The sequence below is a fragment of the Hoplias malabaricus genome, chromosome 6 (genome assembly GCF_029633855.1).
Source record: "Hoplias malabaricus isolate fHopMal1 chromosome 6, fHopMal1.hap1, whole genome shotgun sequence".
NCBI classification, from domain to species: domain Eukaryota; kingdom Metazoa; phylum Chordata; class Actinopteri; order Characiformes; family Erythrinidae; genus Hoplias; species Hoplias malabaricus.
Window position 1 is genome coordinate 43,856,640 of NC_089805.1, and position 18,222 is coordinate 43,874,861.

The window sequence follows — 18,222 nt, forward strand, 5'->3', positions numbered from 1 at the left end:
TCAGTGCTCCACTCAGTACTCTACTCAGTGCCCCACTCTGTGCCCCACTCAGTACTCTACTCAGCTCCCCACTCAGTACTCTACTCAGCTCCCCACTCAGTACCCTCTCACTAACCCACTCAGTACCCTCTCAGTACTCCACTCATTACTCCTCTCAGTACTCTACTTAGCACCCCACTCAGTACTCTACTCAGCTCCCCACTCAGTACCCTCTCACTACTCCACTCAGTGCCCCACTCAGTACTCCACTCAGCGCCCCACTCAGCGCCCCACTCAGCACTCTACTCGGGCACCCCACTTGGCGCCCCACTCGGTGCTCCACTCTGTACCCCACTCTGTACCCCACTCTGTACCCCACTCTGTACCCCACTCTGTACGCCACTCTGTACGCCACTCAGTACCCCACTCGGTGCCCCACTTGGTGCCCCATCTTAGACACTGATGTTCAAATGTGTGGAAACGATACAAAGGTAAATTTAGTGCATAAAGTTTTCCAGAGGCTGTTTTTTTCAAGGCTGAATTCTCTGGACAGTTTCTTTCTGACGGAGTTGTTTAGGTCTTGTGCTTTTTTTTCCTCGAAACTACTCTGTGCTTTCTCTGGAAAGAGGCATTTCCTCCTGTTCTGAGAACTGAAGAGAGCAGAGGAGCTGAGATGCAGACTCCAGTAAACACACAGATAAAGTACACTCTGTGTACCAGAGAATGTAGACACCACTTCCAATGACGTCCAGCTGTGCACAGTGTATAGAAAACCTCTGAAGAAAACCACAAAACCATGAAATGACGAAACCCTCTGCACATGAGCCTTAAGTCGTCATGTCCCCGGGTTAATAGGGTTTAATGTCCCACACACACACAGACTAAATGATCACACACTAAAGAGGGCTAAGGAAGTTAAGCAAATCAACAGAGGGGCTGCAGTCTGTGGGACAGGTCAGTGGAGCTTATTCAATGGCCAGTGAGTGTAGAATCAAGGAGGTGTTTTTAATGATGTGGCTGATTGGTGAACACTGAAAATTGGAAACAAAATGAAGAGTGGTCTCTGACTTTTGCACAGTGCTGTATATTCAGAGTTTTGAGTGATTGAGGTAGTCATTGATCACATGATCAATAAGCTGTGTGTACATGACTCTCCACTTTCTGCTGGACATTTGGCCTCCGTCCTGGACCTGTCCACTCTTTAGTGTGTGTGTGTGTGTGTGTGTGTGCGTGTGATCTCCAGCAGATTCCTCTGATCCTCAGTCTTCGGCCAAACCCTTCCTGTGTCATCGGTGAGCTTCAGTTACAGTAACTGAGCCGGTGAAGGGGACACTAATGGGCCAACGGCCATAATTCTGCCATTTACAGGTTTATAGGAGACCTCTGTTAGCTTTAGTTTTATTTATGTTTATTGTTTATGGGTATTTTTAAGAATGTGGGCCTCTTATTGTAGCCATTTTAGTTGGTTTTGTTTATTACTGATGCCTTCTTCTGTAAGCAGGGCACTTGAAGCTGTGGCTTTGTCTTAAACCATTATCCTGACCTCCCTTGTCCCCTAACCCCTAAATCTATCAGCCTGGATAAACTATATGGCCAAAAGTTTGTGGACGACAGCTCGGCCACCATTTCTTCTGCAGCCGAGGGGATGAATCTGGCCATTGTTCCTCCTTTGCTGCAGTGATGTGTTCTACACTTTACAGTAGATGTGATGGAACACTGCTGTGAGGATCTGATGGCACTCAGCATTGTATCTTTGAGTTCATGTACCGATGCTTGTGCGGCACAGCGGTGCAGCAGGTAGTGTCGCAGTCACACAGCTCCAGAGTCCTGGAGGTTGTGGGTTCCAGTCCCGCTCCGGGTGACTGTCTTTGAGGAGTGTGGTGTGTTCTCCCTGTGTCTGCGTGGGTTTCCTCCGGGTGACTGTCTGTGAGGAGTGTGGTGTGTTCTCCCTGTGTCTGCGTGGGTTTCCTCCGGGTGCTCCGGTTTCCTCCCACAGTCCAAAAGCACACGTTGGTAGGTGGATTGGCGACTCAAAAGTGTCCGTAGGTGTGAGTGAATGTGTCTGTGTGTGTGTGTTGCCCTGTGAAGGACTGGCGCCCCCTCCAGGGTGTATTCCCACCTTGCGCCCAATGATTCTGGGGAGGCTCTGGACCCACCGCGACCCTAAACTGGATAAGGATTACAGAAAATGAATAAGTGAATGTACTGATGCTGATGCTACTCCAACTATTTCCAAAGCTGCTATTGCATGGAGTTCCATCACATTAGAGAACACCGTTCCACTGTTCCACACCTTAACTCTGTTTCCGTTTCTTTAAAGTCAGGTGGTGAGGACAGACCTGGGCTTGTTCTTCGTCTCCTGAGAGAGTCTCTCGCTCTGTGGGTGATTTATAGACCTCAGAGTTTACAGAAATGTCAAGGGTCTTCATCAGATGACTGTGCTCCTGAGAGGCATGTTCAGAAGGTTCTAGGTCACAGTTGTTATGCTGAGTATCCCGGATGGAGATGCCTGATGTGCCTCACCCATTCTCTGTCCCTGTCTCCAGCTCCTCCTTAGTTGTGTTTCCCCCGAATATGAACACAGTTTTTTAAAGGAGAATTCCACCCAACTATAACAAATTTCTGTATATTACGCTATTTGTGATGTAAACAAAGTCATTGAGCGTTTAAAAATGTAGAGCGTTAGACACAGATTTGTTGACAGTGGTGGTGATGGTAACAGTCTGTACTTTCTAACACACAGTCACTGTGTATTTGCTTTACTGTAAAGGACAGGGGGAATATAGAACAATATCTGGTTTGCATGTGTTCATTTTGTGTGTATACATTTTTAAAATCAATATTAAATCATGCACATGATGTGTTTACTAGCCTTTGTTTAGTTCTCTGTGCATTATATCTTTAATAATGTATTTCTCTCTTCTCTTGTGTGTGTGTGTGTGTGTGTGTGTGTGTGTTAGTTCTGTGCAGAGCTGAACCAGCCATCTCTCTTTAACGTGCGAAAGTGGAAAGGCCCTCGAGGTTCTTGGAAGTGCACTGTTTCTGAGAAACCCACTGCAGAGGCCAGTGTGGTAAGAGGAAAACAAGCTCACAAACAAATATAAGACCATCTCAGGGTCCTGAGCACGGGGTGATCACATCACTATGAAAAATCCTGCCATCGCACCTGGGGCTCCTGAGTGGTGGGAGATCGCACTGGGGATTCCTCACTGGGGGTGCCTTCCCCCCATTCTTAAATTTAGCATGGTGTGTGCAGTGCTAGCGCCTGCGGGGGTGTGTCAGCTGATGTGACGGATATGGGCAGTTGCCACTCTCCTCCAGTGTGTTACGCTGTCCATTACATGTGTCCTTACGTGAGCTGCAGTTTGGGGGAAAAAACAAAACCGGCGATCTACAGAAGCGCAGGTCGGAAATAGAAATTTCAGTCGTGTGCTCACACAGTCTCTGAGCTCTACTAGACACCATCAGAAAAAAACACACTTAAATTGGTACGACACACAAGAACATTACTAATGACACATCAGCTAATGTTAAATTAACGTAACCACACTAACCTCAGAAGCTCTCTCTCTCTGTCTCTCTCTTGCTCTCTCTCTTTCTCTTTCTCACTCTCTCTTCGATCTCTTTCGCTCTTTTTTTCTCTCTTTCTCACTCTCTTTTCACTCTCTCTCTTTCTCTGGCACGCTCTCTCTTCGCTCTCTCTTTCTCTCTCTCTCTCTTTCTTGCTCTCTTCCCTCTCTCTCTCTCTCTCTCTCTCTCTCTCTCTCTCTTTCTTTCTCTTTCTCTTTCTTGCTCTCTCTCTTTCTCTTTCTCGCACTCTCTTTCTCTTTGTTGCGCTTTCTCTCTCTCTATCTCCATCTCTGTCCCTCTCGCTATCTTTCTCTCTCTGATAAAAACATGAATATCATTATAATGTTTAGTCAATAAAGGAATGTCTGCACTGTTCCCTGTAAAGTCTGACTGAATACACACTGCCTGTTTAAACATACACATAGACAGACACACACACACACAGCAGATTAAGAATAAGATTAAGTTTAGACTCTTTCCATGTGTCGTTTTGAATATCTGGATTATATCTGGGTTCACAGTATCCACATATTATACGAGTAAACACACCAAAACATCCAAAACGTATCAATTCAGACAACTTCAGTGAGGGTCTGAGAGGCACTGTATCCGGAGATTAAGTGTGAATCTTAATCTGCTTCTTCAAGCCACATCAGACACCAGCCCCCAATATGTTACAACACAAAGCATGTGGTTGGTGACCTGGAAGGGTCTGATATCAGGCACCACACATCAGTCAGATTTTAAAGTCTATAACCAAACATGCTTCTGTGAATGTTAATGACAATCCTGCTGAAGCTCGATCCACTGGAACAATCTGTTTTTTCCCCCTGGTGTAACTCTGCTGATAGAGGAGTCCTGTCATGTGCATGTTCACGCTGCGCTAACAGAAATAAACCAGAGTAGATGTGTGCTCCACGCCCTGTGTAACTGTAGAAACGATGCATGAGATTTTCTGTCCTGTTGGAGGCGCTGTGTTTGTTTCGAAGTGAGCGGTTAGAGCTGACCCCTTTGGTATTTAAACACAGAAATGATAAACACAGACAATACGTTTATTATGTTCCTGTTGTTCAAATGACCCTCACATCTAGGAATGTCCCTCATCGTTTGACCTCGGTCATTACACAACAATCATCATCAACACCTTACACTTTTACCAGAGGATGGAATACAAAATGATGGCCTCTCAACACACAGTGGGAAAAATGAACATCCCAGACTTGGTAGTTCTGACCCATCTGCCGTTTCACTGTCCCACTGTGAGGTGTCGGGATACAGCTGATGAACGGTGTGTACTTTCCCCCCTGCCCTTTCTTATCTCACTCCTTTCTGTATCTAAGTGTAGCATAAACAGCTGATCATCTCCCACACAGCCGCCTCCAGCACAACACACACCGTTCTGAGATTTAAAGATACTGTAATGCCTTCTCAGCCCCAGGCGACTCTGTTTATATGTTCACATGAGGGATTAGACGGTTACACAATGAATCACGTTTTCATTTATGTTCTGTGTTGATGGGTTTTTCCCAACAAAAAACGGACAATAAGTCTACATCAAAATGAAACATTTATTCATTCATTCATTGTCTGTAACACTTATCCCTTATATATTGGGCGCAAGGCGGGAATACACCCTGGAGGGGGCGCCAGTCCTTCACAGAGCAACACACACACACACACTCACTCACACCTACGGACACTTTTGAGTCGTCAATCCACCTACCAACATGTGTTTTTGGACTGTGGGAGGAAACCGGAGGGTCCCTGGAGCTGTGTGACTGCGACACCTACCTGCTGCACCACCGTGCCGCCCTTCAAAATGAAGCAGTATTAATAAATCATCTCACGTTTCTTCATAGATTCCACGTCTTTCCACACAGTCTCTCCTCTTGTTTCAGTGAGCCGTTAGTGAGAAATTATGGGTCTACACAAGCTCCGCCCACAAAGACATTTGTGTGGCATAGCAACTGTTGCTAAGCTGGACAAACCTTACAGAATACTATTAATACTGTTGGAGCAAAACCTATATCTCAGTATCTTTTTTGACCCTTTACAGTGCATCTGCTTTTAAAACTCTACTGGAAATGAAATCTTTGATTTGATGGACATTAGTGAAGTCAGGAAGTGTGTGTGTGTGTGTGTGTGTGTGTTCACTGATGGGTTAAACACAGAGGTCATATTTCATTGTACTGTTGCACAATGGCCTTTAAAGCGTGATTACACACCTTTTACACATTTTGATCAGTTCTGGATCACAAACACCACCCCAGCTTTTCCCAAAGGTACTGAATTTATAGAGCTCCATTCATCACTGCAGAGAGTACAGCTCCACTGCCCCAAAGCCCAGAAGTGGAGGGGTGGGGTCATTAGTCCCCTCTAGCTGACATTGCAGCTGCTCCTGAATGTCCCGTTTAATTTTGGGCTTCTCTTGTCTATAAAGGTTTATACGCAGTGTATTTAAAGACACCGAGGTCGGTTTAACTCCGTTGTTCCCAAACTTGTGTAGTTGAGATTATTCGGAGCCCCCTGATTGTGACACACACGTCTTTCGCTCCCAGACTCCACTGGAAATTATATTAAACTCTGTAATTCATACAAAACGACAACGTCTTATTGAACAAAACTAAATAAACTTTAGATGATATTTAGAAGTGGAATTATTACCAGTGACAAGTGTAATGTATTTTATTCTTTGGCCTTGCTTTGGCCGGCCACTGGTTTGGCTTAAAGTGTCCATTGCTGTCTGTTCTCATGTGGCAGGGCACTCCACTGTTCACACGTCTAGAGGAAATGCAAATAAGCATTGAGTGGTTAAAGCAACCTTATGTAGGATTTGTTATTTTTTTTCCTCCTGGGCTCCCCCTACAGCTGCAGAGTGTAATTCTTTTATAGCACAGTCCTGAAACCAAAAGATGGTGGTGAGGAAGTGGGTAGGGATGGCTGTGTGGTTTCCTACCCTCCTCCAAAAGTTACATAGTGCAGTTTCTTCAGTGCTAAGCCTGGGGTAGCAATGACAGGGGCCCTATCCTCCCCATTTTAGGTCAGAGAAGCATATTGATGATTATGAAACTGTAATCTTATTAGTAAAAATACTACCTAAAGTTACTTTAAAATGTAAGGCCTGGTAATATCTGTGATTGCTGTGGTGACGACTTATGTTTGTATGAAGGTCCACATCAGAAACTCTTCCTCATACACTTTCTTTGTCTCTGTGTTAATGTTGCTGTGTTGTGCTGTGTTTTTTTTTTTTTTGTAGGGTCCAGAATACTCCGGCTTTCTCTGGGACTCCTCGGCTGGTGTTGAGCTGAAGGACGCTTCTGTGCTGGCCACTGTGAACGGCAACGGGAACCACAGCCAACCAAAACCATTCCTCGGCCACTTTTACGTACGTAACAGCTGCTCTCCCTGGGCACTACATGGTCCAGAACTTAGACATCTGTTCATAGAGTGTCTCTTCTGAAATGAAGGGTATCAGTCGAGAGATACTCGCCCTACACTTCTGGTAATGACCTAGACAAGATGTTAGAACATTGCTGTGAGGATTTGATGGCATTCAGCCACAAATGCATTAGCGAGGTCAGCTACTGATGTTGTTATCTGATGATTGTGTCTGGACCATTCTACAAATCAACCCAGATGTACTCAATGGAAGTCGGTCACTCCAAGGAATTGGGCCTGGCGTCCCGTTCATTTGCTCATTGCTTTTCTATGGGATTGTAAAATGGTGCAACTTAAAGGAGTGTCCACAAACCTTGGCCCATATATAGCGCTTTTCCACTGCATGGTACCTCAGCTCGGCTCAAAAGATCTGGTCCTTGTTTTGGTTCCAGCTTGTGCCAGGTTCAAAGCAAGCCCAGTGAGGACTGAATGTGACGTGTAAACTTTGCAGAGCTCAGATTGACCAATCAGACTTTCCATCCACCACGAAATGCAGACGTCCAGCACAAACTCCATCTGTAAAATCTCCAGCTGCAGCAGAGATCACATTTGGCTCATTTGACAAAAAATAGCATCTTTGAAAGTTGTCAGTCAGGTTTTAAACCCTTCCTTAGTACAGAGTCAGGCATCCTAAAGGTGACCCCTGACCTGTTGCTCGCAGTAAACACAGGGAAGTGTGCCATTTTGGTTTTGTTGGACCTTACAGCTGCTTTTGACACTGTTGGCCATAACTTACTGATCAGTAATACTGGTCAGTATTGAAACGGCGTAAATCCTACCTCTGTGGTAGATCTTTTGCAGTGCACGGTGGTAAATTTCGATCGTCAAATTCGTCCATTAATTGCGGAGTTCCCCAGGGATCTATTCTGGGCCCGGTTCTGTTTTCTTTGTACGTGGTTCCATTAGGACAGATTATTAGGAAATATGATTTTCATTTTCATTGTTATGCAGATGATACCCAGTTGTGTCTCCCCTTGCGGCCAGAGGACTCATGCTCACTTAGACGTCTGAATGAATGTCTGCACGAAATTAAGTGTTGGCTTGAAGGCAGTTTTCTCCAATTAAATGTAGATAAAACAGAAGTCATTCTCTTTGGCTCCCCCAGGCCTACGAGTCTCTTAATGGATAGTCTTGATGGGCTCTTGGGTCATGGGAAACCCCACGTAAAGGACCTTGGGGTTATATTTGATCCTAACCTCAGATTTGATGAACAAATTAACTCTGTTGTCAGGAGCTCCTTTTACCATCTGAGATCAGCCACTAAGTCACCTCAGGACCTGGAAAAGGTCCATGCTTTTGTTACATCTCGCTTAGACTACTGCCACATATTTGTCTAAGCTACTGCTCGTATTTGGTTGTAAGTCCTCAATAGCTTGTTTGCAGTTAGTCCAAAATGAGGCAGCTCGTCTTCTCATTGGCACGAAAAAAGCCACTGTTGTGGTTTTCAAAGCCTATGGTTCTGGCTAAAGAGTGAGTTTTAAAATATCACTGGCTACATTTGTCATGGGAGCTGTGGTAGTGGAAAAGTGACTATAGAAAAGCATGAGCTGAGCTAACACCACGAAGGGGGAAAAGTGCCTATAGAGACCCTTTAAAGGAACACTAGGTAAGATTTATTTTATAGATTTGCTCCTGGGGCTCCCCCTAGTGTAATTTATATTTACAGTACTGTACTAAAATCAGTGGTGTTGGGGAGGGAGATGGCTGGTTTTCTACCCTCCTCCAAAAGTTACATAGTGCAGTTTCTGCAGCACTGAACCTGGAGCTGCAATCACAGACGCTCTGTTCTTTCTGTTACATCTCAGTGCACATCACAGTGCTTTTGAAGCTGTAATTTTAAGGTAACTATATTACACAGAGTATTCCTTTAAAGACAGGGTAAAGAGGTCTAGACACACAGCGGCAGCCATGGCCTGGGACAGAAAGACCATGGTACAGTCTCAAGAACCTGCAGGAAAACTCTGGCAGAGGGAGGGGAAAAGAGCATTGTTTCATCCCTCAATTTTCATGGCTAATGGGCCCTTGGGATGTGCACCTTACTTCAAACTGCTCCCTGGGCACTGAGGTGGCTGCCTTTAGTCACCTGTGTGTGTGTGTGTGTGTGTGTGTCTGTCTGTTTACTGTCACGAATGCGTTCTATGTACTGCTCTGTGGTGAAAATAAAAGCAGGTCTTTTTCATGATTCATTTCCGAATAATTTATCTGATAATAACGTCACAACAAATTACTAAAAGCACAAACATACAATAAAATAAAGCAGTAACCTGCTTTTACCATCATCATTGTTACATAACTGATCTAGAGTAGGCCCAGACCTGTCCGTATCTTATCTCAGTGTGACCTTTATTACCGTCTCTGAAGTCACATGGCCCCTCTGTAGCAGGCGCCAGGCCGTGTGCTGCAGGCTGCAGGTGAAACCTGGATTTCTCTGTGCAGAAAGTGAAAGTTCTTTCTGAAAATGTATATACACTCCATTTGCAATGGTCCCTTATAAATCGTCTACAGATACTTTTTTACACCATTATGGTAGGGGTTACACTAGACCAGCAGTGGGTGTTTAATGTGGGTTTGTGTTTAATGTGTTGTGTAACCTGGAGGTTGTGGGTTCGAGTCCTGCTCCGGGTGACTGTCTGTGAGGAGTGTGGTGTGTTCTCTCTGTGTCTGCGTGGGTTTCCTCCGGGTGACTGTCTGTGAGGAGTGTGGTGTGTTCTCCCTGTGTCTGCGTGGGTTTCCTCTGGGTGACTGTCTGTGAGGAGTGTGTTGTGTTCTTCCTGTGTCTGCATGGGTTTCCTCTGGGTGACTGTCTGTGAGGAGTGTGGTGTGTTCTCTCTGTGTCTGCGTGGGTTTCCTCCGGGTGACTGTCTGTGAGGAGTGTGGTGTGTTCTCCCTGTGTCTGCGTGGGTTTCCTCCGGGTGACTGTCTGTGAGGAGTGTGGTGTGTTCTCTCTGTGTCTGTGTGGGTTTCCTCCGGGTGGCTGTGTGTGAGGAGTGTGGTGTGTTCTCCCTGTGTCTGCTAAAATGCTAACACTTGGTTCTCTCTGATTTCCCTCCAAAACCAGATCGGATCATCAGAGCTCAACCTGATGAATGTCCACCTGAAGGCTCCTTCTCTGTCGAAGGAGAATAGACAGAAGCATGGTTCTGACCGGACAAAACACCCCAGACTGAGCAGCACAGTACAGGACACTCTGAGAGGTCAGATCCAATATCACCATCAGATTCATTTATTTATTATTAATTTTTTTATAGCTCATGATGTATATTAATAAATATTCACTGCTGGACAACAACTTCATATCTGAAAACATTATAAACTTTCAGGTTAAATGAATGTCATTTAAATATATTTTAAGAAATTTTAAAGAAGGGGTAATTAAATAAAATTCATTAATTCAGTGCCATTTCATCATCAGTGTCATATCCTTTACATTAAAATAACCTAATAATTACAGCTGATTTTATGTAGTAGTTAGGAACTGAATTTCAAATCAAATTACACTTTTAATTACATTTCAACAAGATTTATAAATATTATAAATAACAAAATACTCTGAATAAAACATCATTGTTTCATTAACATTTACAAGTAAAACAATGATTTGGGGGAAATGCATATTTTAAATAAAGTCCCTAATGATTTGTAGTTGCAGCTGACTTCACTCTGATTGGCTCTTTATGCTGAAGGGCGGGGCTTTATTCGTAAACAGAATCCATGTTCAGCGTTACGAGAATTTCAACCCGCAATCGTTCCCTTCTTATTTAACTTTCTGGTTTTAACTCACTGTCGTCCTGAAAGCGTCCCAAAGCAGCTTTTATCACGTCCCTTGGGCTATTTTTACTGGCCCCAGGACAGCGGCGTCTGGAGCCTGCCCTGTGTGTGTCACTCAGTGGAGTCCCAGCGCTCCTCATAATGCACACCTCTGATTGGCTGAGTAGCCTCACATGTGATTAGTCTGAGTTTCCTGGAGCGCTAAACCGTAACCGTAACGACTAGAAGAGTCACACCATTTAAAACAAACACTCTGTTAAAAAATGAAACAGCTGTTAATAGTTTATCAGTTACAGGTCCAGGTCCGGACAGCGTCAGGGTCCAGTCTCGGACCACGGGCTGCCTATCCATGACCCTGCTTTAGTGTGTTCCTTTTGCTTTATTGAATTTTAACAGGTCATAAAGAGCAGCAGGATATTTTAGAAATGTTTGGGCGTACCGATGTTCCAACAGCTAAGGTACAGAGTCATAAACACATCGCCCAGAGAGCGTGAGGTCAATAGGTCACTGCTTGTCCACTGTCGATAATGGGAAACTGATCAGAACCTCATCAGAACAGAGTCCTCAACACTTTTGGCCCAAACTGTGATGCCTGTCAGAGTATGGCCCGAATTGTTTTTTTTTGGCAAGTGGGAGCGGTCCACTCAAGTGCCATCATTCAGTGGGGCAAGTGGGCCATGAAAATGGGGGAAGTGGGACAGCACCGCATGAAAGGGGACGTATTATTAAAGAATCACTGGTTCAGTGCATGTGCAAATTAATTTGAAGATCTGGAGTCCACACACACACACACACACACACACACACACAGAAGACCTCCACAACAGTGGGGCGAAGGTTGCAATGAAGGAGAATTGTTCGATGGCTAAATTAAGAGTCTGGTCATAATCAAATAAGTGGTCTTTTAGCATGCCTTCAGGAATATCTTAAAAAGAAACCACTTATCCTCTCTCTCATCACATTACTCTCATAATTTGATTCAGGCCTCAGGTAACATGTTATTTTAGGCGCAGCAGATCCAGAATAAAGACTATTGTGAAGTTAACAGTAGCCACACTGACCAGATCATTAGCCGCTCCAGTTATCCCCTAAAGGGCCGTGCCCGAAATTAATCTGAGGCCTATTCACTATAAAGTGCACTACATAGTGAGGAATGCTGGAAATAGAGTGGGGGGCAGTTTTGAACACATACCAGGTTATGTATGATGGAAACTCTTTGGGCTGAGCCCTCTGGGAATGAACACCATGTGGAAATCACCCAAAAGAGGCGGGGCTGTCCAAAACATAATGCTGATTGGACTGTGGCACTGAGAGGTGGGACAAATTGTCTGGCAGTGATTGGTTATTTTGTAAAATGAGAGAGAGAGAGAAAGAGAGAGAGCAAGAAGGAGAAAGAGAGAGAGAGCAAGAAGGAGAAAGAGAAAGCAAGAAGGAGAAAGAGAGAGAGAGACAGGGAAAGAAGGAGAAAGAGATAGAGAGAGCAAGAAGGAGAGAGAGAGCAAGGAGAAGGAGAAAGAGAGAGAGCAAGAAAGAGAGAGAGAGGAGGAAGGAGAGAGAGAGAGAGCAAGGAGAAAGAGAGAGAGAGAGCGAAAGAGAGGTAGAGATACACTGCTGTTGTGTTTGATCCTTGTGGTATTTTGACCAAACACATAATAGACTCAGCTCTTAAAGTAGTGATACAACTCATTCAAACAGAGTCTGAAATTCATCTTCTCCATGAACCAAAGCAGAGCACATGACACTTCAGTGTGTGTGTGTGGTCTGTTCTGTTGTTTTGATCCTCTTCCTTGATCCAAACCAGACTTCACATGTTTTGATGAACTGCACTAACAGAGAAATCCTACCACGGCTCATTTTTGTTCAAACCAAGGCTGCCACATGCGAACACACCTTTAGCTACTGCCCTGTCGTGTCCTGTGTGTGATGCACATCTAGCGCAAGTGGTCTGTACAAATCTCTGGTGTCTGGTGGCCACAGTTTAGTGTGTGGTTTGATTAGAAACGCTGCTTGGGGAGAGAAGCTGTCCCTGTGTGTTGTCCTTGGCTGTAATTCACCTGAATCATTTCCTAACGGTTCAGAATCAAATCAGAGGCTCATCTGTGGCTGGGTCCGGTTTATTGCAGCTCTGAGGGTGTGTTATTGGCTTCGTGTCACTGGGCTGGGAGCTCTTTGTGCTGATGTGGTAACTGCGTGATTTAGAGGCAGTTTTTTAGAGGCGTGATTTAGAGGCTTTGTGCGGAATAAGCGAAAGGAGAGGAGTTGAGTGTGTTTGGTGTTGGCAGGTCATTAACGTCAGTCCTCCTCATCGCTTTAACATAGTTATACATCATCTCAGACTCCCCCGAGGTTTAATCTGAGGCTCATTTGGCTTTCAGCGCTGTCCGATTATACTCAGGAACTTAACAGTTTTTGTCCCATTTTACCAGTGATTCCAGATGCTTTTAAAAACATTACTATGACTCTTAGTTTCTAAAGGTTTCACCATTCAAAGAGATATGAGCCTAGTCTTGTGTGATTCAGATCTGATGTTGTCACAAAACAGCTTCATAAAATAACTTTAATAACTGCTACTTTAAGTAGATGGACAGGTATTTTCTAAGTAGTCAGTAGTACCTCTAGCTCCACTGGGTCTGATGGAGTGGGACCTGGGGTTGATGGCTCTGGGAGGTTTAATTGAAGGGCGGTAGATGGTTGTATTGACCTCTCTGTAGAATAGCGAGGGATGTACATATGTTATGGCTAAGACGTAGCTCATATGAAATTAGGTAATGGTCAGAGATTGCTGTGGTTTGTGGTATTGAGGTGTGTCTATGTTAAGACCTAGTGTCAAACCTAAGTCTAAAGTGTGACTTCAGTGGGGTGTAGGCCCTGTTACATTTTGAGAAACACCAACAGAGTCTGTAAATGTTACATAAAAAAATGCGTTCTGTTTTGTGACCACATTTGTAATAATGGTGGATAGAACCTCAAAAGAAGTGAAGGTGTCACATTGTTTCTGACTGATATCTAGAGTGTTTTGATAGATTACACAAACTACACCATTGCCTAATAATCACTCACACACTCACCCAGTCACTCACACACTCAGCCAGTCACTCACACACTCACACCTGTGGACAGTCTCACACACTCACCCAGTCACTCACACCTGTGGACAGTTTCACACACTCACCCAGTCACTCACACACTCAGCCAGTCACTCACACACTCACACCTGTGGACAGTCTCACACACTCACCCAGTCACTCACACCTGTGGACAGTTTCACACACTCACCCAGTCACTCACACACTCAGCCAGTCACTCACACACTCACACCTGTGGACAGTTTCACACACTCACCCAGTCGCTCACACACTCAGCCAGTCACACTCACACTCACACCTGTGGACAGTCTCACACACTCAGTCACTCATGTCTTCCACGTGTGTGTTTTGTCTGTGGGAGGAGCTTGGAGCTCCCAGAGGGAACCCACACACAGACCTTTTCCATATGATAAACTCTGGTTCTGGAATCGGTTCCATTCCTGATTCTTGGAACCTTGGTACAGCCGTGCGTTTCCACCAGATTAGATGGGAACTAAGGATATGTCATCAGCAGGGGTCTGATCAAACTACTGACAGAAATGAACAGTATGACCAGTCAAGCCTGTCACTATGCTGCAGTGGAGTGATTAGAGTACTGATGGAAGTCTGATGGAAGAAATGGGTATTAATGCAATTATTATAATAATAATGATAATAATAATAATGATAATAATGGTGATAGTGGCATCAATCTAGGGCCACAATAATAGTGTTTATAAAATCCAAGTTTACCATGATTCCTCATGTCCATGAGTTTCCCTCCTCCCAGTTAAGTCTTGTGAATTCTGGGAACTAGAAAGAGGCCGGTGTCCTGTGATCTAAGTGATCTTGTTGGCTCATAGTGTGTGGTGAGGTCCAAGGTATAAACAGGGAGATAAATCAATAGAAATAAAAGACACACCCAGCTCCACTGCGCTGTAACTCTTTATTTGAGGCTCTGGGCTCTTTCTGAAGTTTCTTTATCTCAACGCTTCATTGTTTCCAGTTGGGAACTAACTTTTCTGGTTCACAAAAACACCAATTTATGACCAAGCACTTCCACATTGGGTTTGTGAACCGTTCCGTTTTCTCATTGGTGGAAAAGCACAGGGAGAACACACCACTGGGATTAAACCCACAACCCCAGGACCCTAGAGCTGTGTGACGCTGGCACTGCCTGCAGCACCACCATGCTGCCCCGTCTTATGAGTAGAAATGAATTATTTTCTATGTGTTTTGTTGGTAGGTCATGTCTTCATCTTTATCTCCCTCATGGAGGTTTAATCACGAGGTTCACATGCTTTCTGACATCTGATTATAATCAGAGACCTCGTGGAGGAGGAGGAGGAGGAGACTGTCCACTGGTTCAGAAATGAATGGGGAAAGCCTGCAGTGCTCAAAACGATGTCTGATGGGAAAACATTATTTGAACCAAATGCGACAAATCGGTGTGATTTTGATCATTTATTCGTGACCTGAAAGATCAGTAAACATCAACTAAATATACCATTAATTTATTGTTGTGTACAGAAGAGAAACATTGTATTTCCTCAGTCTTTAAGACGCACGGTTTGGCATCAACACTCTCGTACTCTGTGAAATACACAGAGTGTAGCCAGTGTGAAGCCAGTGGGTGACCCCAGGACTGTCCACAGTCACAGGCCGAGCTCCATCAGTCCTGTGGTGAAGAGTCATTCTTTATTCTGTATGGTGTGTCACTTGAACTCTGTTTCCTTGTGCCCTTAGGGATGAAGGATGTCCTGGTGTTGGGTGGGTTTGGTTTGCCCTCGGACGGTGCTGAACTGGAGTCTCTGAAGAAGGAAAAGCTCTCAGCCCTCCTTCCTCCGTCCGTCTTCACCAACATCAGCACCAAGACGCCACAGGGGACCTGCGCGCTGGACAACATCTGGGCCAGCCGCAGCATGAAGAAGATCTACGCAGGTGTGTGTGTGAGACACACATTTAAGTAAATTACATAAATAAGTGAATGTAAAAAAAACTACTAGAGTAAAAGAAGAACTCACAAAGTCCTGAGGTCCCAGTCTCACTCATAGTTTGGTATTTTTGTGTTTTCAAAATGATATTTTCCACACCAACAGTGTTTTAGAAAATATCCACATCCACAGAGAACACCAAACGACTCAAAACACCTTGCTTTCTCTGTTTTCTCTTGTTTCTCTCTCATTCTTTTGGTATCATCTTTTGCTTTCTCCGTTTCATTTTCGTAATGGCTCATCAGCATCTTTCTCTCTCTCTCTTTCTCTCTGTCTCTCTCTCTCTCACTCTGTCTCTCTCCCTCGCTCTCTCTCTCTCACTCTGTCTCTCTCTCTCCCTCGCTCTCTCTCTTTCTGTCTCTCGCTTTCTCTCTGTCTCTCCCTCGCTCTCTCTTTCTGTCTCTTTCTCTCTCTCTCTCTCTCACTCTGTGTCTCTCCCTCGCGCTCTCTCTGTGTTTCTCTCTTTCTGTCTCGCTTTCTCTCTGTCTCTCTCTCTCTCTCTCACACACACACACACACACACACACATTTCGGAGATATTATAACATGAGATTCTGGACACACTCTGCTAATGTAAACAGAAAGACTTGTGCGGTTCACGGTGTGACGTCAGTGTTTTTGAAAAGCTCTGTTTTGCCTGTAAACATGACGACGAAGGCAACACACTGGAAAGATCATTAAACACTGCGCGGTGTGAACAAAATACTATATCGTGGTAGTTTTCAATGTTATATCGGTTTCACTGTATTTGACATTTTTTCCCCCCATTCATGACGTGTTCACCACACTGTGACTGTGAGTAGAACACTAACCCTAACCCTGAGCACACTACTCCACCGTCATGAGAACTGTACATTTCCGCGGCCCCACAGTCATAATCAGTTTTCAGAGGGTGGCACTAAATTAGTGAAGGAATCATAGGGCAGGACAGTTACAGTGAAAATGCATTTTTCAGACAACTTCAAAACCATAGGCTACACTCTGTTAATGTTATTAATGTATCAAAGCTTTACCTTCATTAATTCACAACATATTTAAATAAATAAGCAGTACTTAGATGTAAAGTAGCAAGAGCTGCTTGTCAATGGTTGTGTTGCACTGAAGAAGTCCCAGATGTCTTCATTAAATAACAATAATCACCTTTAGCTCGGCAGCTTTCGCAGTGAGGGTTTGTTTGGTCCACGTCCGACGTTTTAAACCAGAAGTACCTCCAGACAACAGACACGGCTCTGTTCTTCTGGATTATCATCTTCTACTTCGATGTCTGGTACAACTTCTGGTGTGAAACGGTACACCGCCCAGCACTCAGACTCAGTCTGGATGACTACATGGCACTCTCCAGGAGCAGAAGGGAAAGTGAGAGAGTGTGTTAACCTGAGACGCCCTGGTGATGACCCAACTCTCTCCTTTTCTCTTAAGAAACAGTGTGATTGTGTTAGGTCTTTGTTAACAGAATTAGCAATGACTGAAGCTGAGGAGAAAACGAAGTGAAAGTGAAAAACCCTAACCGCTGAATCCTGTATGTGTTCCAGGTCACTGCTGCGTGGTGAGGGAGGGTCTGACTAACCCCTGGATTCCTGATAACTGGTCGTGGGGCGGAGTGGCATCAGAACACTGTCCGGTCTTCGCTGAGTTTTATCTGGACACAACCGTGACGATGATGATGAAGAAGAAGGAGCAGCTCCAGAACGGCAGCAGCAGCGTAGCGGCGCTGGAGAGGGACAACATCATCGTGTCCAAACACGAGCGGTGACCTCTGACCTCAGGGTCACGGTCAGGATGATTTGATTTGACTGAGAGTGACCTCAGTGTCACAGTGACCTCTCTCGCTTCAGGACCGAGAGAGTGATGAAGCACTGAGAAAAACACAGAGAAATGAACTGAGAAACAGTGAGAAAATGAGAGGTGAACGGAGAAACTGGAAAATACAGAGAGTAATGAACTGAGAAACAGAAACATAGAGAAATATATGGAGAAACCCTGAAGTGAACAGAGAAACACAGAGGAATGAAATGAGAAACTGAGAAGTGAGAAGAGAAACAAAAACAAATAAATGAAGTGAGAAACACAAAGAAAGTAACTGAGAAACAGAGGAGACGTGAACAGAGAACGCCTTTGAGAAACAAAAAGAGAAAAATACAGAAACACAGAAATGAACAGAGAAACACAGGAAAAGAGAAATGAAGAAAGAACCAGAGAGAAAAAGAGACTGAAAGACTGCTCTCCTCCAGCTGCTGTACAGAACTGATGTAGCACTAACAGCTCTTTTTAAAAAATAGAGATTCTATTAAATCAGATATTTAATTAAATGTATATTCAGAGATTTATGTGAATAATGAACACTTGACAAACAAGGTTTTAATGAAGGAAGACAAATAAAGCAATACTGAGATATTCACTGGGTTTAA

At 44.4% G+C, this 18,222-nt stretch overlaps 1 protein-coding gene across 2 annotated transcripts in view; it reads left to right on the forward strand.

Moving 5' to 3' along the window:
- eepd1 (endonuclease/exonuclease/phosphatase family domain containing 1) overlaps window positions 1–18,222 on the forward strand; it is a 42,791-nt gene extending 24,569 nt beyond the window's left edge. The window contains exons 4-8 of one of the 2 annotated variants that reach the window (XM_066675905.1): window positions 2,940–3,050; window positions 6,806–6,934; window positions 10,046–10,181; window positions 15,567–15,761; window positions 17,347–18,222. In XM_066675905.1, coding sequence (XP_066532002.1) covers window positions 2,940–3,050; window positions 6,806–6,934; window positions 10,046–10,181; window positions 15,567–15,761; window positions 17,347–17,567 — 792 coding nt within the window. In that variant the 3' untranslated portion in view covers window positions 17,568–18,222. The remainder of the gene's footprint in view (window positions 1–2,939; window positions 3,051–6,805; window positions 6,935–10,045; window positions 10,182–15,566; window positions 15,762–17,346) is intronic. The other variant, XM_066675906.1, reaches the window with a different exon arrangement.